Source organism: Pungitius pungitius, chromosome 1, assembly GCF_949316345.1.
Source record: "Pungitius pungitius chromosome 1, fPunPun2.1, whole genome shotgun sequence".
NCBI classification, from domain to species: Eukaryota; Metazoa; Chordata; class Actinopteri; order Perciformes; family Gasterosteidae; genus Pungitius; species Pungitius pungitius.
The window spans coordinates 22,329,888-22,354,809 of record NC_084900.1 but is presented as its reverse complement, the minus strand read 5'-3'; the positions used below and the strand labels follow the sequence as shown (position 1 = coordinate 22,354,809).

At 43.3% G+C, this 24,922-nt stretch overlaps 2 protein-coding genes across 3 annotated transcripts; one reads left to right on the top strand and one right to left on the bottom strand.

Moving 5' to 3' along the window:
* Positions 1-656: 656 nt before the first annotated feature.
* On the bottom strand, positions 657-24,922 carry LOC119223754 (troponin C, skeletal muscle). Of its 2 annotated transcripts, none has more exons than XM_062563210.1 (6): positions 24,757-24,922; positions 3,611-3,665; positions 3,280-3,423; positions 2,655-2,769; positions 1,702-1,838; positions 657-1,077 (listed from the first exon to the last, which is right to left on the bottom strand). In XM_062563210.1, the coding sequence occupies exons 2-6, from the start codon at positions 3,618-3,620 to the stop codon at positions 1,046-1,048; spliced, it is 438 nt and encodes a 145-aa protein (XP_062419194.1). In that variant the 5' UTR covers positions 3,621-3,665; positions 24,757-24,922; the 3' UTR covers positions 657-1,045. The 2 variants fall into 2 exon arrangements, with proteins under 2 accessions (XP_062419194.1, XP_037337065.1); XM_037481168.2 differs by lacking the exon at positions 24,757-24,922 and adding an exon at positions 5,168-5,324.
* Positions 21,174-22,304, top strand: LOC119223791 (olfactory receptor 1D2). The gene has a single exon (XM_062566377.1). It carries the CDS (start codon positions 21,174-21,176, stop codon positions 22,302-22,304), a length of 1,131 nt encoding a protein of 376 aa, XP_062422361.1.

The window sequence follows — 24,922 nt, the reverse complement described above, 5'->3', positions numbered from 1 at the left end:
CAAAACCGGGTAATGAAAAATGCTGTGGAGCCAGTCCCAATCTACCCCCCCCCACACCCCTCTCTCTCTCTCTCTCTTTCCCTCTCTCTATCTGCCTCCGCCCCCTTTTGCCGTGAATAGCAGGAAGATTTTGGGCTGAGCTCGGACAGGGACAAGCACCCGCTCATCCCGGCACTTCACTGCCCGAGGCAGTCATCCTGGTGCTCCTTTTACGGCGGGCACTTCCTGGAGGGAGGGGCCCGAGGTGAGACGCAGCAAATTGGGATAGGATGCTGAGAAGCGGGGAGCAGCCATGAAGGAAGGGGCGGGATGTTGGCTTTTTGAGAAGTGGTGGGGGGCCTGCAGGCTATATACCCAGAGGGAGACCTGTGTGTGTTCCACAGGAAGAATCGGTCCTGTGAGCGCCTCGAGCATCGCGTGCTGGCCGGCTGCTCGGCTTCACCTCCGGGGGATGAGCCGATGGCAGCCTCGATTCCTGTTTGACCACCACCAGAAGATGGCCGACAGACCGAAAAATGTCCTTAGATATGAAACAGAGGCCGCTCGGAGGCATGGAGAGCTAGTTTGACTTTAAGGGCAGGCCTAGATAAGGCCACACTTCACGTGCGGTTGCGTATTCTGAGAGATCAACACAGGCAGAAAAACTTGCAGAGATGAACATGGAGAAAGTGGTTTTTATTTAGAAAGCAAAGAATAGGGTGGAGCTGGTATTTATTTTGGAAGAAGAGGGGGGGGGGGGGCTAAGTGGTGTAGCATTTCTGGAGAAGTGGAGAAGCGGCAGCTGCAGAAGGGGACAGCTGGCACAACGCAGGCAAGTCTTCGTCTTAAAAGGGTTGAAGGGATGGATATTTATAGGATTCCTCACAGAGCCCCAGGGTTTCGTATGAGTCGGGGGTCGGGACGAGGGAGTGGGGTTCAAGGGGGGGGGCCCCGGAGTCCAAGAAATAACATCCTAATGATAATTGCACAAGTGTTTATAGCATTTAAAGTTTGCTCTGCATTCTCTCTGAGGAAGGGTGGCCAAGGAATGTAGAGCTGGGCCTCGCTACTGGACGTTCTCCATCATCTTCAGAAACTCTGAGGAGACAAGAGGAGGTCAGCGGTCAATCAAAAAGCCACTGAACAGATGAACAGTGAAATGTTGCTGCAGAATGTGTGTTTGTGCTTTGTAACACAACACAGAATGGTGAAACCTTTTGCTACCAGACAAAATGTTCCTACTGTAGGAGGCATTTATTTTAAATAATGAGACAACCAAAAGCTATTTTGTCTCATATAATATGAAGGAATAGGCCTACTTCTGCACTGTGGAAAAATGCACATAAACTTTCTTGTCAAGAGTGAGATTTGAAGATGAGAGATTGCGGCAGAGAAACAAACATTTTTTCTTCTTTTCTTTTAAGTTCGAGTTATATATATTTTTTGAGGTTCTGTGCTTGAAACAATGGGAGAAAGCTTGATAGCACTTTTACATCTGACAGTTGGTTATAAAGTGTCTGGTTATTTTAGAACAACATGAAGATTTGAGATCTACATTCTCATCTAACTCTAAAATAGAGAGCACATGAGTATCACTGAATACTCTGACAGTCTAAGTGAAAAGGTGTCTAGCCTCTCCCTCTGATGATCCTGCAAACGTTATGGCAGAGACGCTGCGTAGTCCAGAGCAGTGAAGAAACTCGATGAGTAGCTCAACCTCACCATCAAAATCAATCTTCCCGTCATGGTTCGTGTCTCCTTCACCAAACATCTCGTCGATGTCCTCCTCCACCACGGGCTCTCCGGTGAGATGGAGGATCTCTCCAAACTCCTCCCGGTCGACGAAACCATCTCCGTTCCTGAGGACAAGAAGCCATATCAAATGAAGATGTAAAAAAACTTTTGGACTTTTGACTTTTGTGTTATTTCGGGGTAGATAGATGTCAGATAACAATGGTTTTCCTGGATATAATCTGTTGAAATTAATGCTTGTAATCTGTCACGGTTTGGGTTTTTGTCTTGTTTTATTTTGTAGTTTCATGTCTCTTGTGTCCCTGGGTAACTTCACTTCCTGCCTTGTCCTGTCTTCCCCTGTGATTGTCTGCCGTGCCTGATCGTTTCCACCTGTGTCCAATCACCTGCACCTCCCTTGTGTATTTAAGCCATGTGAGTCTCTTGTCGCGTCATTGTTGTCTACGGCCGTCTACTCGTTTCGTCATCGCCATGCCACGTCTGGAATTCATGTTCATGTCGTTTATTTTGTGAGGTCTTTGTTTTTTTTCCCCCTTTTTCCGGTGGAGTGGTTTTTGAGTTTAGTTTTGAATTCTTTGACTATTAAAGTCCTTCTATTTTGAACACTCCGCGTCTGAGTCCTCCCTCCTTGCCTACGACCCGCTCGCGTTGACAGTAATCAGCCAACTGCTTCTGCTTGGAACAATATTTTTGTCAGGAAATAATTTCGCCCCTATATTGGCCGAGATGCACGCATAAGGAACATGTTCACTTTAAGTTGTGTTTTTGATCACTTGCTGAATCTCAATCCCCTTACAATCCATTTTCTCCTTTGAAATATATCTATTTATCATTTGAAAGAAAAAAGGACAATTGATCCACAGCTCAAGATAAAACAAAAACCTTGCGCTAACAAGTGCTAGTTGGTATTCATTCAGTCATACTTGTCAATAATACGGAAGCATTCTGAAAGCTCTTCTTCACTCTTTCCAGCCTGGTCCTCCTTGAGCTGTTGCACCATCATGACCAAGAACTCCTCGAAGTCGATGGTACCGCTACCTGAGGAAGGGGGGGTAGATATAAAGGTGGAGTAAAAGCTACTTGCATATTGCAACCAGAGTCTGATTTCTACCTCACCAACTCTTACCAACCTTACCATAATGTCTTTTGTATCTTTGGAGGATGTGACAATAACTAACGAGTGAGACGTCAAAAGCTGCCGGCCAGCAAGTTAAAGGACGAGGGCATTTAACAAGTAGGTAGAGGTTAATCCAAATGCTAAGGAAATGCATTATGGGAATGGTGACATCCAAAAATGTTGTCCATCTCAGCCTCTGCTGCTCTACCTTTACCCTTCTCTCAACCAACATTATGGAAATACATTACCAATTCAGGAGTGTCTCCTTACTGTGAATGAGTCATAAAAAACACAGCCTTTTCTCTTGGCAGCCTTGTTGTATAGAAATTAAGCCCAATTAGGCCTCGTCTAGACGTCCAGACTAAATAAAGCACACAACCCACCTAAGAAACCAGGAAAAAATCCATTTGTTCATCAAACCAGGATCTCACCGTCCTCATCCACCTCCTCAATGATGGCATCCAGCTCTTCCCTTGATGGGTTCTGGCCCAGCATCCTCATCACCTGGCCCAGCTCCTTGGTGCTGATGTCACCGCCACCGTCGGTGTCAAACATGTCGAAGGCTGCCTTGAACTCTGGACGAGAGAAAGAAATAGATTGAAATTGAATGTTGAATGAGGGCAGGTTGTTAAAAAAAGAGCCAATGGATTAAATTGATGAAAACGACCAAGATAAACAGCTCATTCAGTGATCTGCCGCTCCTCTTGGAACCAGCTTTAGTATAGTGAACGGTATTGAGTGTAATCTCCATGAAGGGCTGACCTGCAATCATCTCCTCGGTCAGGAAGGAGCGGGCATCGCTTTGGGCGTCGGTGGGCTTCAGAGAGGAGAGTGTGCAGAACGTGGAGGATCGACAGGAGAGAGGATTAGAGAGGTAGAAGCTACTGCTTCCTATCAGTTGCATTTACCGGCGGCTGCATGTCCTCATTAAAACATGATTGTGGAAGAGTCGAAGAGGATAACAGCGTCTTCATCAGGACATAACCACTCACACCTTTAGAGCATTTAGGTTTAAAAGACAAAGTGTCTATGGTGTAACAGCCTTCTGTTAGGTCAGAGCTTTGGTTTGACAGGGAACACGTGGTTTGCAGGCTGTCGGGGCTTCCCACTGAGACTGGTGTTGTTCTCTGCTAATGCCGTCTGGTATACATATACATACCATCGGAACTTTATTGACCATGCTAGCTTGTTTTAGGGTACAGTGAGTTTGTGAGTGAAACCAGAAGTCATTGCAGACTTTTTTATCGCATAACTTTCATACTTTAGTTCATTCTACTTCGGAAGTCATTTTAACCACTTATCCTTTTGTTACCAAAATGGGTCCTGCACTGCAGGGACTGCAGGTGCAATGGTGTTGCTGGACATTTCGTTTGCAAAAGAAGAAAAACCAACGTAACCGTTTGTGAGAAATCCTGTGGTAGGAGAATGTGCTGCAGGCTTAAATTGGGTTGTATAGCCGCGTTCGCTTGACAGAACCTAATCAAATACTCAGCAATGTCACGACTCTTTGCTGTCTCCTAAATGGTGGAACGAGCTCTCTGATGACATCAGGACCACAGAGAGCCTTCACATCTTCTGCCACAAACTAAAGACTCATCTCTTCAGACTATACCTAGACTAAAAAGACTAACAAATTGTAGCACTTTAATTGTACTTACAAAGGCTCTTATCTATAACAAGTTTAAGGTGTCTCTTGTTCTTCTGAGTTTGTATCTCTGTTTGAAATGCACTTATTGTAAGTTGCTTTGGATAAAAGCGTCAGCTAAATTACATGTAATGTCAATTCAGAACCAAATGGGAGGTCACTCAGCCATTAGTTCACTATAAAGCTATTTGGGAGAGGATTAGAGAGGGATTTTCTCAAGGTGAATGTCCTAAATTAGGACACTCAGAGAAGGCAGCAGGTCTTCTCAATTTACTAAGCTGCGCTCTTCCTATCTTTAGTAACTCAGATCTAAATATCAAACAAATCATGACAGTCTTTAAACAAACAGCAAAGAAGACATCCAATAAGTAAACGTCCTCAACACAACGTTAGGAGTCTGGAAAACTGTCCGCCTGTAATAACATCACAAAGCAGACAACGTTGTTTCCTCTCATTAGAAGACCAGCAATTCCAAGAGAGGAAAGATTGCTTGCAAAGAAATCCATCTGATAACCCAGCTGTACTGCAGATGAGGAGTTCCCGGCTGGCCGAGTCTTTTTTTTGCTTCAGATAATAATATCCATCTTCTGCCATATGTTTTATATGCTCATCACTTGACAACAAAAGCAAATCCTTAAAATGATGAAAGTCCTTTCCAGTTTTCGTTTCCTTACCATGGCGGCCGGCTGTGCTGAACAACAGACACCAGTGAAAAAGACTCCCTGCAACACAGTTCAGGGGACTTTACCCCCATAAGTACCCGCTCATCCCGCTTCACTTTTACTGAAAATGATCAGGATTGGCCAAGGGTCCCCCTCCTCAGACAATGGACGGCCAATCAAATCCCACTTCAGTTTGTGCCCTCGCACACTGTCCTGACGGACATCCCCTTGTGTGGCAGTGTCCACAAACCCCCATATAGATAACAGACAAGCTTGATGACATTTATAAAAAAAGAATAGAAAACACAGCGCAGGCATCAGGCAGCTGGAGGCTATTTTGGCAGAGGATCAACTGAGCATCTCTGTGCAAACAGACTTTTGATTTCATACACGTCCACATTAATGACACACACACACACGCACGCAGAGATTAACATCTCCAAGCATGCAGATTCGCTGCCCCTTTCGCAGGGTCCTTTAACTCATCTATCTGACTGGCTCCCTGTCTTCACTGATCCGGACTTGTCCTTGTCCTTGCACTTATGACATCTGTACCTTTTCCACCCTGTGCCTGTCTTTTGGCCTCTGGTGCAAAATGGCAAACGGGCATTTCTCTGAAATTACTTAGTCAATCTGGATTCTAATGGGTTGTGTGTGTGTATATCGTGGGTTCTAATGTGTAAATGTTACAAAGTAAATGAAGATGGCACACAGAATTGTTTTTTTTCAGATTTGCCTTACAGGGTAAAACATTGGAGTTATCAGGCTAAAACCTCTGCATGTCATAGCACAGTGTGTGGGAAGTTTTACTTTGATACAATGAAGCAGAACACATCTAGAGAGGCTTCGGTACAAGGCCCAGAGCACAGAAACTGGAGCAGTGAAATCTGGATTTCCTGAGAACTTTTCTGAGGCCGTGATTGGCCGATTTGCAGGTTCAACCCCTCGGTTGATTTGTCAGAGCCTATTGGCTCCCAGTAGCCCTGTGTGGAGAAGAGCGCCACTCAGAAGTCCAAACGTGCAGAGCGAGGGACGACAAAAAGGTTCAGCCCAAAGTGTCTGTGCACTACTTTACCGATTGGTTTCTCTCCTGGTCAACAAGGACACAAACAAAAGCCTCTCACGTATGTGGAGGCAAGGGCTTCCCAAACGTGTTTATGCACATCCCCCCCAAGCAATTTTGGTCTTTATGGGGGCTCCTATGAAAAATGATAAAAATAATAAATAAATAAACCATCAAGTTTTTCATTGTAAGCATTATTTTCCAGTTCCGTTGAAACAAAATGAATCGTGTGTGTTTCTGTGTGTCTGTGTTTGCTTGTCGGGTGTTATCTTTTTCTAAACATGTCCATCTTTGTGAGTTACCTTTACCAAGCTAACGAAATTAGGCAACAATAAAAAAATGTTTATGGCAAATAAGATTCCGATGTCATATCATGCATTTTATCTTCTGATAATAACAATAATTCAATGAATATAAAAGTGTGTGTACATATGTATATTTGCCACTAATGTTGTGATGGAGGAGATACTTTAATTAGAATCAAAGCGGAGATAAATACCACAGAGAATAAAGAGTTATATTCGTGAGTTAGTTGCACTCTATTATCAAATGTACACATGCTATAATTCATTTTCCACTTGAGACAACCACGTCAGCTGACAGACGTGTCAATCCGAGAGTCTCTGCTGTTGTTGGTCTACGCTGGAATGTTAAGCAGTAATTCTTTAACTGGAAATCTATTTATGCCCAATGAACGGTCCCTTTGGCAGAGAAACAAGGGCAGCTGTGCTACAGCCGTCATGCTGACAAGAAAGCCTTTCCTCTGACAATAGAATTAGGAGGCCTTTACCCTTTGCTGTGTGAAGTAGCCCGGCACCTATGTTGCTGCATTCTGCACGCACTGTAAAAAAGGAGAGGCTGATTAAAAGGTCATATTCAATTCAATTCATTTTATTTTGTCTAGTTACAAACCGCAAATTACAAATTAGCCTCAGAGGGCTTTTCAGTGTGTAGGTATGCAACATCCTCTGTCCCGAAACCCTCACAATGGCACAGGAAACACTCCCCGCCCAGATATATGTTCAATGATATTTTACAGGAAGACAATCCTTGTGTTTTGTGTTCATTAGTGTTATCGCAAACCTTTTCCAATAACCTACCGGTTGTTTTGAGTAATTATTTGCAGGCTCTGTCCATGGTGCTGACAGCATCATAAAGGTCCTACAAACCTATATGGTGAGTGCATGAGAGCATAAACGCATAAGCACATACGTGTAAACATGCTGCACACTTGCATGGATATGTTTCTTCAGATTACATCTAAGAAATTAATTTTGATGAAACAAACTACACACTAGCCACACACTTCATGCTTAATGATTCATGCTTGATCATGTATGTATTGAGTTATCAAGCAAGTGGAACAGAGACAAGCACAGATGTGATGTCAGCTCCTTTGTTTTTCAATGTAACTAACAATGTGATTAATTTCAATACAAACTCCTAATTTTCTATCTAGAGATGATGCAATTAAGTTCCATTAATCCGTTTATCGTCACTGGGAAACAAAATAGGGTCAAAGAACCACTAAAAACCAATATTCAGAATCACAATTTCAGATATGGAGAAGGTGGATTATTTCTTTACACAATTTATTCATTTGTATTTCTATTTTTGATCATTTTAATCTTGTAGAACTGATTTAATATTTAATGATGTAGTCTATTAGTCACCGTTGTGAGGAATTAAATAAATTATATTTCGCTCAAAATGTGGAGCTTTGCACATCACTGCAAGTATTTACAGGGAGGTGGGGCAATGATCTAAGTTCAGGCTCAGAAATAAGCGGAGTGTGTCATCTGTAGATAACATTCAAATCAATCCATATGAAACGCATAATTTCACATGGACATTCAACCTGTGTATTCAAGTGTAAGTATTTTCCCTATTTAAACTTGCTTTGGTTTGATTTCACCAAGAGATGCTTTTAGACTTTATCTTTCAGTTGACTGAAGTTCTTATTAAGTTTAGCTGGCATATTTCAGTTTAGTTTGACCGTATTGTTAAAATTTAGTTATATTTGCAACACCAACTCAACACAAAATAAATGAATTCTAATAATAATTAGAATAAAATTGCTAAGTCCTTTACAAGTGCCAATGAGTTTCAATGTTAAGCAAAATACCGTCACTATACTTTACATTTAGTCTGAATTAGTAAGTATTAGCATCTGAACATGCTGAATCACAGCAAGTTGTACGAATGAGAACAAGAACATTTACATGTTGGTACCAAAAAGATTGACAAAGTGATGGAAGCTAAAGATGCTAACTGTGGCAGGCAGGAACAGCTAAACGTTACGTTAGCATTGTCATTGGGAGCACCCCACAGGAAGGTGCAATAATCCCCTAGCTTTGTACAATATATTTTCTGTAGACTATAATGATGTACTAATGATTTTTGGCCTTGTTCAGGGATACTTTCTGTTGTCATCATTTATTTCAATTTTAATTAAAAGTAAATAATATGGAGCAATTTAATAAGCAGGTAATGCTCATCTGGTTTCCAACTATTTAGTTTGGCTGCCCTGAAACTCTTAGCCATTCATAAGGTTAGTTCAAATGAAAGCAGCAGCAGGGGTTCACCTGCTCTCAGCACTTTATTTTTTATTTTTATCACCCTTCCACCATTGTACACGTTCTAATCCTCGCCTTCTCCTCTTTCCATCTTAGCCTCCTCTCACCCCCTTCGCCACCCACCGGCTAACCCCCCCGTAGGGCCTAAGTGTAAGTTCAGCTTCAATGCCGACCGACTTATGTCACCGCCTTCATTGACTGACAGCAGCAGCTGACGCTCCACGCGGCTCAGGACTTCTCTCCGGTTAGGTGAGAGACAAACGGTTTGAGGTGGGAGGGGACTCTGGTCTTACCGAGAGGGAATGAAGAATCAGGAGAAAATCTCCTGTGATTCTTTTATTCTTTTCCATTTTTTTTCTCCACCTCTCTCCACCTTCTTCTGCTCTTTACCTCCTTCTATTCCTGGACATTCCCTGGGGGAGCAGCTGAACCGTGTAGACAAACACACCCTTTATAAGGCTGGGGGTATGCCATCACTCCTCCCCCTTCACCCGTCCCCCCCAGCTCCTCCATGGCAACAGCCATGTCAATCTAAGTCATACAATGTTAAATGTTAAACAGGGATATTCTGGGCCTTTATTAAAAGCAAACTATGTCTGGCAGTAGTCATTCTTCAAATTGCAAAACATACACACAGGAAACAAACATACACAGGAAATTGTTAGTTTCAATGTTTTTCAGTGACCATTGGTGGTTTTTCTTTCTTTAAAGGAAGGGTGCCAACAATTTGATGTGTATATTCAAAAATATGAATACATATATATATATATTATTGAAGTGTGTCTTCTTAACGATGCCATGTACCATGTACAACCTGAAAAGGGGTATGTTGAGGTTCCAACAGAGTCCACAGGCATGAAGGTATGAAAATCAGATTCTTACAATCATTTAAATTTTGTTTTAGGACACTTTGTGGGATTGTTAAAACCATGAATATGCAGCAGCCTGGGGGAGGGGGGCTGCGTAGAAACAATCACCCCTGCACTGCATTAACCAGTCTTAAACACCGGGTGTCAGTCATTGCTTGGTTAAAAGAGGACTTGTTTTTATGAGTCAAAAGAAAAAAGAAAAAAACTCCATGGCTGCAGTTAAAAGTATTTTTGGTTAGGACGGTGAGGAGTAAAATGAGCTGAAAGTGTTTAAGTGGCCAAAGAGCTGTTTGAATATCTAAATCCTAATGAAAGGTGCTTCTTCAGCATAAACACTTAAAAACCTTGTCTTTGAGCTAATTGTGAAGCTTAAGAATTTTTGTTGTTGTTACAAACATCAATGAAATCGCTCTTGCTCAGTGTAAACATACATTACAATTTGGACAAAAAATTATGACTGTTTTGCGTATCTGTGCCAAAACCGTGAGATCATTGTCGGTCTCGACCTGCTGCCCTTCAACAGGATTGAGCAAAACAGTCCATGTATCCTTGATGTCCTTTGGTTTACACTTGGAACAAGCCGTCCCCCTGTACATCACTGCCCATTAAATGCTAAATAATAATAATAACAATTGAAGAAAATAAATTTGAGCAACATTTAGTTGATGTTTAGTATTTCCGATAATACATTCACAGTCGTGTTTCTGTTTCGGCATATTTTTAAATCTTCAATTGTTTTTTATGTTGGCTACATCTTAATAGACAATCAGATTCCACAAACCTATTCTTCCATAAAGCAAATTTGAAATAAGTTTGGTTAATAATAATTAAGTGGAAGATTTTGAATAAAAACATTTGACACTTTCCTTGATCTGGCTCAGGCTATAGTCCATTGTATTAATATCCTTAGATCCACTGGATTAGAAAGGAGGCCCAGCCTTTTGCACACCTGTTGCCATGGTAAATGATGACCCCGTCTATGAGTCAGAACCCCGCTTTGACAGGTTTGACAAGTCAAAGGGTCCTGATGCCGAAAGCACGGCCCCTTCTACTTTTCAGCCTCGATTTTGGAAAAGCCAGATGTACCCCAGCTGAGGATCTATGCCAGACCCAGTCTTCTTTCATTCTCTAAAACCAACAAGGAGCCATGAAGAGGAGCCTGGATCGGGATAATTTGCACGTATCAGAAGCATAATGTAACTAACAGAGAGGGAATATAAATAAATGCTCTGATTAAATCTGTGTTGAATTGCATTCTTATTTCCCAAACTCCTTATATGTATACGTATAGTTATATAGACGTATACATATACACACGCATATATGATTGAGGTGTGACGCAATCCGTTGCCATGGATACGTGTATATGTATGTATATACGTACCGGGGCGATTTTTTTCGATGCCAACGGAATGCGCCATGGAAAAAGTGTGTCCTTTGTCCTTTACTGACTTAAGTAGCCTTTTGAAAGATTCACCACCATTTTTCTCTCTTTTTAAAGACACCATCACTTTTTAAAGACTACACAAGCATTATTCACAATATCCCGTAGAAACAACCCGAGAGACTGGAAACAATGTGAATATTTCACTTTCTTGTGCCAAAAATGAAGTGCACACCCTGAAAAGGAAAGTGTGCGAACTTAATGGCTACGCTGAAACTCTGAAGTCCAATACGGACCACACACTTGAACAGTCAAGTACTGGCCTATGATCGCACGATTAAAAACCTTTTACACCTGACCAGCGGGAACGGGGGTTTGTCTCTGAAGCTCACCGAGACCACAAGTTGTGCGGTAGTCTCGGCGACTTTTACGAACTTTTTCCCGGTGAACCCGGCGTTTTGAGTTTGTTTATGCCCCCTCCCCTTTTCCCCTGAGATTATAACAAATAAAACTTCCGTTCAATTTTCTGCAACCCTTGGGTTTCGGCTGCTCCTTTATTCCCACCTGAAGCCACTGACCCCCCTCAGAAGACCGGGCGCCCACAATACATCAAAGCAAATATGTGACATCGTCATCATTCAGTTCATTGCCCTCTGAATTCCAAACCGAGTATTTTCTTGAGACGTTTGTCCTTTACTTACTTAAGTAGACTTTTGAAAGACGCCAGTCTCCGCCCGTCCCGGCCCCCAGACTCCTGTCTCCGCTGGTCCCGGCCCCGTCTCCAGCCCCCCGACGCCTGTCTCTGCCTGTCCCGTCTCCAGCCCCGGCCCCACAACCCCTGATCGTGCCCCCTCCCTCCCGTCCCTTGGTCCTCTCCCCCCCAACCCTGGGGGCCGTCTGGGATCCGGCCCTTGAGGGGGGGGGGGGGTCAGCGGTTGGGCCGGCGCCCCCCGCCACGCAGCCGGCGGCGCAGAGCCCGGCGCCCAACGCCACGACGCCCGTCCGCCACCCCGGCAGACCCCCCGAGACCCTGAGGCCCAGGCGCCGCCCCGGCAGACCCCCCGAGACCCTGAGGCCTGGCCGCTGTTCCGGGCCCCGGCAGACCCCCCGAAGGACACGACACACGGCCGCCATCACCTGGAGTTCCCCGCGCGGCCCAGGATCGTCGGGTCCCCACCCTCCCGCCCCTTGTCTAATTTTCTCTGGTTCTGTCCCCCTTGAGGACCGTCTGGAATTCGGTCCTTGAGTTCTGTCACGGTTTTGGTTCTGCTAGTTTTCATGTCTCCTGTGTCCCTGGGTAACTTCACTTCCTGCCTTGTCCTGTGATTGCCTGATTGCCGATCTCAGTTGGGTATTAAGCGGCATTCAAAGTCCACGTAACGTTAAATGAGTCTTCATGACCATGGGTAAACTTTATTGAGGATCTGGCACAACACAGCGACCTGCAAGTAGCGCAGAGTCTTACATAAAGGGATGTACATCTTAATGCGAGGCTTTAGAATTTATCTCAAAGGGATCCTGTTTTTGCTCATTAAGTCTGAAACAAGAACCCATTTTTCAGTGAAAGTGTTACGTGACTACTGGTTTTTGAACTTCTGGTTTGGCTACGCGTGCGTGTTTGTTTTCCCCCGACAGTGGCAGATATTGTCTGCCTCCGTCACACATTTGCAAAGATTTTGTGCTAAAAAGGTTCAAAAATGCATCCCATATCCATTGTAGCGATTACGATTGTATAAGTGAGCACTACGTCACTGCCACGTATGAAGAAATACATAAAAGAACATTTATTAAAAGTCCGCCACAACCGGGATTCGAACCGTGTCGCGCAAAATAACATTGTGACACAAAATGGCAGTGCTACACACTCGGCTAACAGAGCTTAAATGATTTTAGTCGATTTGTATATTTGTAATAAAGTTGTATATCGTCAGTGGCAAGCAAACGTTTTGGTTCAGGGTGAACATTGTTGGCGCACATTTAAGTTGTTTTGTACTCGTGGTTTCCGGCGTGCTGTTTGTGTCTTAAACTAAAAATAACTTACTTTCAAACTTCTTAACTTAACGTTGGATATGTCAATCCATTTATTTATATAACGAAAAGAAAAACAAACAATTCGGTTCACAATCCGCCGTGCCTCACGGTCAAAAGTTATCTGCCTCGCTGTGCGCCACACCTGCACTAATTAGCCCTGGTGTTAAATAGGCTGGTGGCAAAAACAGCGCCATCCCATTGCAGTATTCAGAATGGCTCCAACACAACCGGCCCCTAATTGTTCATGGCACTTCAAGACATGACAATTATAAACAATTCATGTATGGAGACATTCATACAACGAAACTAACGTTTGCAAACAAAAATAATAAACAAACAAACAAATTGACCCTCTTTTGGTGCGTTTGTTTTACTTTTACATTGACTGCTCTACCAATAGTCCTAATTTTGTCACTGGTCTTTCAATTACATTTGTTTTGGTTTTGATTTGCACAGATCTAACTATGCCTGATTTGTCTGGAAAGGCTTTAATAATCCTTCCAATCATCCAAGAATTTCGTGGTGCTGTAGCATCTGCAATCAAAACAATATCTCCTTCCAAAAGATTACGTTGTGTTTTGTTCCACTTTTGTCTTTCCTGTAGCGTTGCAAGATACTCTTTCGTCCACCTTTTCCAGAACAAATCTGAAAGATATTGAGCCTGTTTCCATCTTCGTCTTACGTACTGGTCCTTTTGATCAAACAGACCTGGAGGCAAAACTGGTTTTCTTTTCAAAGTAAGAAGATGATTAGGTGTTAGTGGCTCTAAATCATTAGGATCCTCTGAAACTCTCGTAATTGGTCGGTCATTCAAGATTGCTTCGGCTTCGCATAAGACTGTGACTAATGTTTCATCAGTTAGAGTCTGTAGATGTAAAACAGATACCAAGACCTTCCTGACCAGTCTGATCATGCTTTCCCAAGCACCGCCATAATGGGAAGCTGCAGGTGGGTTGAACGTCCACTTGATATTGTCATGAATTAAAGCCTTCTCAATTGATCTGTGGTTTAATTCTGCAATTGCTCTTTTTAGTTCCTTTTCTGCACCTGTGAAATTTGTGCCATTGTCTGAGCGAAAGTGTGCCACGGGTCCTCTCCGGCATATGAATCGACGAATAGCACTGATGCAGGAGTCTGTGTCTAACGAGTGTGCCACTTCTAAATGAATTGCCCTGCTGGCCATGCATGTAAAGATAACCCCATAACGTTTCACATAAGAACGTCCTTGTTTTACTTCAATAGGCCCAAAATAGTCCACTCCCACATTAGTAAATGGAGGCAAGTCTGGAGTAATCCTCTCGTTGGGGAGATCCGACATTTTTTGGTCACACAATTTTCCTTGGTGACGTCTGCAAAAGGGACAACTTGACAAGATTTTCCTTGCTGCTGCATTGGCATGAGTTACCCAGAACCTTTCTCTCAATTTGGAAAGGATGTAATTTCTCCCACCGTGTCTTGTCTGTTCATAAATATGTTAAAGAAATAACATGGAGATGTGCTGATCTTTACACAGGATGACTGGATGTTTGCTCTCTTCGGGCATTGCAGTCCTGGACAATCTTCCACCAACTCTTACTAGTCCTTCCTCTAAGACAGGATTCAGCTTGTAGATAGGACTACACCCTTTAACAGGTTTTCCTGTCTTTAGTACACAAATCTCAGTGTCAAATCTTTCCCTTTGACAGAACTGAAGGATAGCATTTTCTGCTGCTAATAGATCCTCCGTTGATACACCTTCTCGTTTCAATGACTTTCTGGCTTCCAACATTTTTCTGTCAACATCAAGATTAGCCATTCCATCTTTCACCAGTTGCTTCCTTCTTTGACTCAACTCCAATAGAGTCCCTTTGACCAACAGCAACCATGCAACTGCGACTTTCAACCTTTTCCAGTCAGAGAAATAGGTGATGAGTTGGCTGGTTGCATTATCCTCTTGAATGGTTATTGCGTTTGTGGAGATTTCTACTTTGACCTCTGGATCATCCTCCTCCAATGTGGACTCCACTTCGTACTGTAACCATGTTTCTCTTGCTCTCCACAGGAATTCCGGACCCGATAGCCATGTTTTGCTGTTCAAAAGCTTATGGACTGTCAGTCCTCTAGATGCGTCATCTGCAGGATTTTGTTTTGTGTGAACATAGCGCCACTGTGCTGGCTCTGAAGATTCCCTAATGATGGCTACTCTGTTGGCCACAAATGTTCGAAACCTCTTGTTTTCATTGCTGATGAACTTTAAGACTGTAGTACTATCAGTCCAGAAACAGGATTCTGACAAAGAAAGCTGTAACTCTGATTTTACCATCCTGTCCACTCGAACAGCCAAAACGGCAGCAGTGAGTTCCAAACGAGGAATGGTTACGGGTTTAAGAGGTGTTACTCTGGACTTTCCAAGAAGAAAGGAAATATGAACATGACCTGCTTTGTTCTGTAACCTTAGGTAAGTTACCGTACCATATCCCCTTTCGCTGGCATCGGCAAAGTGATGCAACTGGGCGTGGACTGGTGTTCCAAAGTCATGTGGTTTCAAGCACCTACTCACTCGGAACTCTGAAATCTCTTTCAGGTCAGTTAACCACTTTATCCACTGCTGTTTTAAGGTTTGTGGAACTTCTTCATCCCAGCCATAGTTCCTTTTGCACAACTCTTGTAATATGTGCTTGGCTGGAAGAAGGACTGGGGCAACGTACCCTAAGGGATCGTACACTGCACTAGTGACTGATAAGATCCCTCCGCGTGTTTGCATCCGTTCCTTGCAGTTCACATGGAAGTTAAACTTGTCATTTTCCAGACACCAATGTAGCCCCAGTGCTCTTTCCACCGGAAGTTCGTCTATGTCCAAATTTAGTTCACTCACACTTTTAGAATGTTCTTTCTCAGGAATTGTTTCAAGGACTTTGCGACTGCTACTTATCCACTGTGTAAGATGAAACCCTCCTTTCTGGCAAAGTTCAGTCAGGTCCTGGACTTTTTGCGCAGACGGTGAGCTTTTCAGACAATCGTCCACATAGACATTTTTATATACCGTGTCAATCACTTCATCCGAAAATCCATTCCGACTGTCGTCTGCTGTCTTCCTTAGAGCATAACATGCACAACTAGGCGACGACACTGCTCCAAAGAGATGTACAGTCATTCTATATTCTTCAACTTGCTTGTGCAGATCTCCATTAGGCCACCACAGGAACCTTAGAAAGTCTTTGTCTTCGTCGGCCACTCTAACTTGATAGAACATAGACTTCACATCAGACATAAAAGCAACTGGTTCTTGTCTGAATCGTAGAAACACTCCTATTAAGGAACTTGTAAGGTTCGGACCCTGCAGAAGTTGTTCGTTCAAAGAAGTTCCTTTAAACTTAGCTCCACAGTCGAAGACAACTTGGACCTTGCCCTTCCTTGGGTGATATACGCCATGATGAGGTATATAGAACAGGTTATCTTCTCCACAACGCAACTCATCCTGTGGTACCATTTCTGCATAGCCACTGCTGATGACATTTTCAAGAAAGCTTGTGTATTCTTGGTGGAATTTCTCATTTCTTTCCATTTTCCTTCTTAGTCCAATGAGGCGCTGTTGAGCAATACAACGGTTGTTTGGCAGAGTTACCTCTTGGGCTTTAAATGGCAGCTTTAAACTGTAATGTCCGTCCTTTAACTTTACAGATTGATCCATTATTTTAATGAATCTGGCCTCTTGCCTTGACATTTCTTCATTGTCGTCGGCGATTTTCTCATTGAAGTCACTTTGGTACTGCTTCTCCAATAACAGCTGAAGTGATTCTACAGATAATCTGTTTACAGAAACAGAAGGATAGCCAATGCCGTTCCTATTGTCTTTAGAATCCTTTCCTAAGCCATTGATCACCCACCCTAATAGGGTTTTAACAGCAAAAGGACCCTCACCTTGGCTATTCACAATTTCCCATGGTTCTAGCAACTTTGAAGCATTAACTCCATTAATAACTATTAATAACTCCACGGTAGCATCAATTTCAGGGATTTCAATGTGATCAAGGTAAGGCCACTGTGATATGTCCTCTGGTTTCATGATGTTTGCTGTGTCAACTGGCATCTTTTTCTGTGTGTAAACATTTGGAAGACTGTAGTACCTTGTTCCATTAAGGCTAGCTACTTCAAGTCCATTCACAATGTATGTTGACACTGATGTCTTTGGGCTCATCGTTAACAAACCTATTTTGGACTTTGTTCCAGTAAGATTAAGTCTACGCATAAGAGCTTCAGAGCAGAATGTGGATGTCGAGCCATTGTCCAGAAAAGCATAAGTCTGAATGACCTTGTTGCCCTTTTGTGCTTTAACCTGAACTGGCAGGATGGAGAGCATTCCACTACCACCGGCCCCGGTCTGGCTCCCAAATGTCTGAGCTGACACAAGCGTATGGTTTACAGCTGGTTTAGGTTCCTTGGGATAGATGCCACTGCTGTTCATCGATTGTCCACTTGTTTGACGTGAATGTGTAAAGCTGTTGGATGGCTCTGTTTGCATTTCTCACAGGTTTTCCGCTTATCGCAATTTTTGCTCAAATGCCCAATGTTGAGACACCCAAAACATACTCCTTTTTCCTTTAAGAAGTTGATCTTTTCACAATGTTTATTTTTTGCAAGTCGTTGACATTCATCCAGACTGGGATCTTGCAAACAGAATAAACAATTGATGCCGATGTTGCTCTCCCTGTGTTTACCTTCCTGTGTGTCCCTGCGTTGCACGTTGCACGTTGCTAACAGCACAGACGTTTGTAGCAAAGTTACCTTGCTTCGACCTAGACTTGGCTGTATACACATCCCTTTTAACCTGCCTCTCTCTTTCAGTAGTTTGAATATCACCAAAAATAGGATGAGACAAGATTTTTACTTCATATTCCACAAAGTGTACAACGTCTTTAAAGTTAGGTTTGCGGAGTTGTCGCTCCCGAATACCGCAAACAGAATTTTTCCCTTAATTTAAAAGGAAGTTTTGAAACAATAATTTTGAGGTTAGCCGGCAAGTCCAGCTCTTTCATGTCCTCCAAATCTGACATTGCATTATAGCATCCACGTAGAAATAATGCATAGTCCTGTAGAAACAAAACACCTTCAGGCTTCACCACAGGCCAGTTGAGAACCTTTTCCATATATGCTGCTGTAATCTTTGTTTCATTGCCGAAGTGTTCCCGTAGGAGAGCTTTAGCTGTTTCAAAACCTCTCTCCGCACTCATATGTAAACAGCTTTGCACAAGGTCGTGAGGACGCCCCCTGGTGTACCTTTCCAAAAAATACATGCAATCCCCTTTAGATGCAGCTTTCTCCTCCACACAATGCTTGAAAGCTTGCATGAACATTTTGAACTTCAATGGGTCACCTTCGAAAACAGGTAGTTGTCTAGGCGGCAGTTGGCTTGCTTTGTGTTGTTGTAAGAGCAGCTCGGATATTTCATTTTGCCTTTGCAGAATCTGTTGTGTAGAATTGTCATCAACTGCATGTGCAACATTAGCAGTAGATAAACCTTTATTACTCATCAATCTTGTAGATGTTAGGGCTTTCTTTTGATTTTTGCTTCTCAAAGTACGACTCCATACCATCCTGATCTGAAAATGTTTGCAGTACTGCCAATTCTGCATCTGAGGCTTCAATCTCAGCATCCATTTCCACCTGTTCCAATTTTTTCCTTATTGATTCCACCTCCCGTTCCAATTCATGTTTCTTTTTTAACGCTGCTGCACGTGCTATGAGTGCAGCTTTCCTGGCTTTTGCTTGCGCAACTTCCAATGCAGCTTTGCTTGATCGACTTGATCTTTCACTGGTACGGCTTTTAGTGCATGATGATGTACCAACATTTGATACACTATCCGTTGGCTCTATATCATCCTCAAGGGCAACGGTTTCAGTAGTACCATTATTTGCACTCTTAAAACGATTTTCTACGCAATGGCAAAATTCGTTCACACTTAACAGCTTTGCTTTGAACCAGGTTTCATGCCTTTCCTTTTCATCTATGGGTAGCAACTCAAGCAGTTGGTTATGTGCAACTTTTGCGTCTTTAATCAAGGCTTGATATTTGCTGAAGCTACCTTTTATTTCAGCTTCATAACCAGACTGACACATTAACCCTTGAACAGTTTGTTTTATATTGGCAGCTTTACTTAACTTGGATTTTCTTAGTGTCTCTAAGCCACCTAGTTTGGAAAGCAGTACTTTTTGTGTCAATTTTACAGACCTTTTTTTCACGGAGGCTTCATCCTCATTAACCTTTTGTAAGTCAGCTGACACATTTGTTACCTCAGTACCTTGATGATCTTCATCCATTTTACCTTGTTTTCCAGTCAACCACCCAGAAAACAGCAATATTTCACAATATCATGAAAAACGAGCATCAGAATAAAAAACAAACCATTAACACTTTCATTTCTTGCAAACCCAAATGTCTCTTATTTCAAGTCCTTGTTGGAAAATGTCAATGTCGATAAACCAAATGTCCATCCATTGTGTTCTCGTCAGTCTTGCCGTTTACACTTTAATAACTGCAGGCAGCTCTGCTTCATTCCTTCCTACTCGTGTGTGTTTAACTGCTCATACCTCGCGGCTCGTTCCAGGTCCAACCAACTTTTCTTTACTTGGTGACGTAGTGTCCAATCCTCACTGACCAATGTGAGAACGGTCACCAACCTCCGTCGTGACAGAGTTCGGACTGCCTCACTATCCACTGTGAGGCTCCAGCGTACTTTCACCGACATCCGCTACCAATCACCGCTGTCCATCAACGACCTCCGCCGCCAATCCCCGCTACCGGTCACCGATCTCCGCCCGTGGCTGCGTGATTTGCTCCACTGTCCAATGTGAGACGCGTTGCGCCCGTAGTATACGACTAACGCTATATCCAAAGCACGCGCCAGCGTTTCCATTCAGCGGATCGCCGTCGAAGACAAGGTGCTCAAACAGCACAAGGATCGTGCTGTCTAAACTTGATCGGTCTTTTTCTCATACTGAGCCAAACTTTTGACTAATTGTTGGCGCACATTTAAGTTGTTTTGTACTCGTGGTTTCCGGCGTGCTGTTTGTGTCTTAAACTAAAAATAACTTACTTTCAAACTTCTTAACTTAACGTCGGATATGTCAATCCATTTATTTATATCACGAAAAGAAAAACAAACAATTCGGTTCACAATCCGCCGTGCCTCACGGTCAAAAGTTATCTGCCTCGCTGTGCGCCACACCTGCACTAATTAGCCCTGGTGTTAAATAGGCTGGTGGCAAAAACAGCGCCATCCCATTGCAGTATTCAGAATGGCTCCAACAAACATTATATGTTCTTTTATGTATTTCTTCATACGTTGCCACACTGATGGCATAAAGAAGAGTTAAAGCCCCGTTATTATTGGACATGGCTACTATCCGAAGCCGAAGGTGTTTTGGGTGCTCGCTCCTTTAGCTTGACGCACGCTCCTGATCTTGAATCTAGAATCGATTAGTCTACCTTAGTGTCCCGGATGTTGGTGTCTCAAGGTTGAAATTTTTTGGGTTGAATATTGTAACCGTCATTTCTTTTGCGGCTGAATATTTCAATATTTTTTTTTTTAGGTTGAATTTTTTTGCGGTGTTTTAATGTTGAAAAACATTCAGGTACATAATTTCAATGCATAAATATTCAGTGCTAGAAATTCAATCACCTTTTTATTTCAACCCCCAATGGCACAGATTTACTTCAATAGATCTCGGCCCTGCTGGAAATACAGGCATAAATAAATGAAAAAATACAGAAATGTAGAAATAAATCAATGTAGAAATACAGAAATTTAGAATATTATTTATTTAATTATGTTCTGTTTAGGTGTAAACTTATATTAATACATTACTGTATTCGTTTAAATAAGCATTTATTCGTTTATACGTGTATTTACGCATTTATTCATACATGCATTCATTTATTTCTTAAGTAATTTTTTGTCCTCCATAACTAACTGCCTCGCTGTTTTATCGCTCCCTCGCTCCCCCCCTCCCCGGGAACTTAGTTTACGCGCACCGTAGTTACAGATGAGTGGCAGCTGTATGGATTGAGCGCGCAATGACATGATTGGTAACCCTCCAACACATTCCACAGATCAAAATGCCAACAGCACCTGTGCAGACGGTGGCGTCGCACAACCCCGTCGCGCAGTGCGACTGGTCCAACGAGGGGAACCTCACCGAACCGCGCGCCACTGATCTCCTGCACCGTGCCGGCTGCCTCTTTCTGTGCGTCCTGCCCCATGAACAGGCAGTCCCGGCGCTGGTGTGGGTTTTCGTGTTGCTTACTCTCTTCTCCTTTCTGGTTAATGGACTCACCCTCCTTGGACTCGGGCGCTCCGAGGACCTCTCCTGGGAGCCGCGCGTGGCTTTCTTTAAGAACCTGATCCTGAGTGATCTCTTGCAGACCGTCACTTTCGGCCCGCCAGTCATCAGCTCGCTCCTCCAACGCCGCACCATGGCGTTCGGCGCCTGGTGTAACGCCCAGTACTTTGTGGGGACCGTCAGCATCTTTTCCAGCCTTCTCACCATCACGTTCATGGCACTGGAGCGCTACCTGTACGTGTGCCACGCCATCCACTACCTGGCCATCGTCACTCGGACGCGCCGGCGGCTGGCGCTGGCCCTCATCTGGATCTACTCCACCTGCGTCGGCACCATCAACGTGATGCTGTTGCACATGGGGAGAGGGGAGAACAATGACCGGGCCACCCGCGGGCTACTGTGCGAGCCGGACACGGTGGAGCAGCACATGGGCTTCCCCCGTGCCTCGGCCGTCTTTCGCAAGTGTACGGGCTCCGTCACTCTGATGCTCTGCCTGCTGGTCTACGTGTTCTCCTACCTGCGGATGTATCGGGACGCGCGCAACGCCATGATGCCGTTCAACACGGTCAACACCAAAGCGCGCCGGACCGTGCTGTTCTACTGCGGGATGCTTTTCCTGCAGCTGCTCCCGCTGCTGCTCAAAGTCGCCTCGGACACGTTGTGGGAGGTGGAGGGCACCGAGGCGATGGTGGCGCTGACGGAGCCGGCAGTGGTGCTGCACATGGCGTTGTTGGTCATGCTTCTCGTGCCGCCGCTAGTCAACCCGGTGGTATACGGGCTTAGAAACGCGGAGAGCAGGCGCGGGATGCTCAGCCTGTTCTGGTGCAGGACCACGAGGAGGGAGCACGCCGCGCGCCTGGATGCGGAGTTGAGACTCGGGAACATTTTGCCTCAAAATCCATTGTGACAGACAGGGGCAAAGTCATGTTTATATTTAGAAAAGTATACACATTATACTAAATTGCCTGTGAGGATGACACAAAAAAGATTGTGATATTGTATTTACAATTTTTTTGTGTTGCAATACATTTTGAATATTGAACTACAAATTGGTATTGAGTTTTTGATAACTTTAAAGATGTTACATTGAATCATTCTGGGACGTTCGCTGAAATGAATTGGATACCTGCCCTACATGCTCTACCTTTTTGCCAGGTGCCACTATTTCAAATATCTGTGACCAACAGACATTAAACCAGCGACTGCAAAGCCACAAACCTAAGGAGACCAGAGAGGAATAGCTGAGCAAGGACACCTGTAATGCTGTGATGAAGAGTGTAAGACAGGATGTATGGTGGGTCATTTTACTTTTTCCGAAAAATTGTTTAAAAAATTGACCGGATTCTCTCGGTCGTTAAATCATGGTGCGCAATATGAAATTTACTTGAATGTGGAAAGGGTGTTATGACAGCTAAAAGCAAGGAGGATCTCAAAGTAAATTTGCCTTTGCTTTGTTATGGTACGTATACGTTCCATGTTTCACTGCCCGACATACTTGTGGTGCAGTTATAATGAAGCAGAAAAAAGATGGTGAAGTGCCGTTTTTTTTGGCCGCATTGTGGAATATTATGTACATATCTATTAATAAAATGTAATTAAAATGGCCTTAACTGAGCCAAAACAAAAATACACAAGATTTAGCAATTGTAACCACTGTTGACGATGGAACTGAATATTAAAGCCTGTGTATGCTCCTATAAAATTAATTTTCAGTCAGTCTTTTTTTCTTTTAACAGCGCACAATTGCGTTCAGTGCCTGTACATATGACTGTGCTCCCCTCCACCTCACCCTCTCCATCCAATCCTTTTAGACATCTGCTTCATCAACTCATCATCCTATCATCCACCACAGTGTCTGTCCTCCATGGGGGACGTATCTTGGTGCTGCTCAGGGCATACGGTCCTCTGAAGTGCAAGTGCAAACAGCTCTGTCAAGATTCTATCATCACATATCATCTGTTAATAATAAACAAGTATCATCACTCCAGCTGATGTGTCTCCCCTGATTGAGATGTATTATGTCTTCACCAACACCTCTAAGGATCCTTTAATAACATGTGATCTCTTGTTCACATCGACCTCCACAGTCCTTCAAAAGCATTTGTGATTTAATCAGTTAAATGATTGCAGGAGACTCAGGGTTCGAAATGACTTAGGACTCTTGGGGGGTCCCCTAAAATGTAACTATAATAATACTGAAGAATACCTTGCTACACTATATACTGAAGGCAAAATTATATTGACATATTGTGAAGGTGGGATAATGGTCTTGGGATGTTTTTCATGGTTTGGGCTAGTCCCAGTATTGTGGTGGTGTCTGGAGGAGTGGATTGGCTTTAATCAAACAAGTAACCCTGTAATTCTGGAGCAATAAAGTTACCATATATAATACCATATATAAATCCCTGACATGACAAAGTGGATAACAGGTCATTCTTTCCTTGAGCCAGGAAGTTAACTAAGTTACCTAAATCCAGCAGGTGTACTCATTATGGCAGCACCATGCACCTTCAAAGGGTTGGATGAAATACAAATGGCATTTCTCATCCCTTATGTTAATGGAATTTTTAAACCAACTAGCCGCTGGATTGAATAATAATGATGTCTATAAGACTGTACCTACATTAGATGGTTTACTTTGTTTTAAAGTAGTCAATCTATAACCTGAACTAAAATCTTTAGGGACACGTTTAAAAAGAAAGTTAGATATTCTAACATGACCGAAAGCCATTAATATGACAATAATCCAATAGTAACCACATTATTCAAAATCAACATGTTACCAGGCACATATTTTATTTATTTGTTAACAACTTCATCAGGTTGCTGTCCAGTGTAGTGTTTACTAGCGTCCCGTGCGGCGCTGTTTCACTTCCCTCTAACGTCCGTTTTCGGAGCATCAGGGAGAAGCGGGAGGCATTTAAGTGGCATCTAAACAAGGCACCGAAATCAGAGTTACTATTCGGTCTGGTAGATAACGGCCGTTAAGACACCTGTACCGTATTAGCAACGGGTCTCGAACCCCCCACCCCCCCAAAAAAAACTTCGGATCTACACGATTCACGTGGATGACATTTTCCCATTCAAAACTCACAGACTTGAATTAAGTCCTCGCTATCTTTCGTAATCACTGACTGAACAATTATGTTGGCATGCTAGCTTTGAATAACTAGTCTAGCTAACTGTCTGCTGTTAGCTGGCAGTTTGTTTGGCTTATACACGTACAGCAAGAAACGTTGACAAACGCACTCTTCTAATCATCTAAGTTAATGCAACTTTTGATATAGGAACACCAACTCCAAATATTTTACTATAATAAGCAATTATTATGGAGATATAAACATTATCGAAGCACTTACGGGATTTTCATTAGGGTTCTTTAGATTTCACTCTTTGTGAGCCTTCGTTTTTGCCGCGTTCAATGACCTACGTGTCTGCGTCACAGACTGTACTGTTTACTCCGGAGGACCACGACAACAATCTGTGACGCTATTAGCTGCCCTGATTGCTGCTCAATCGCGCTAG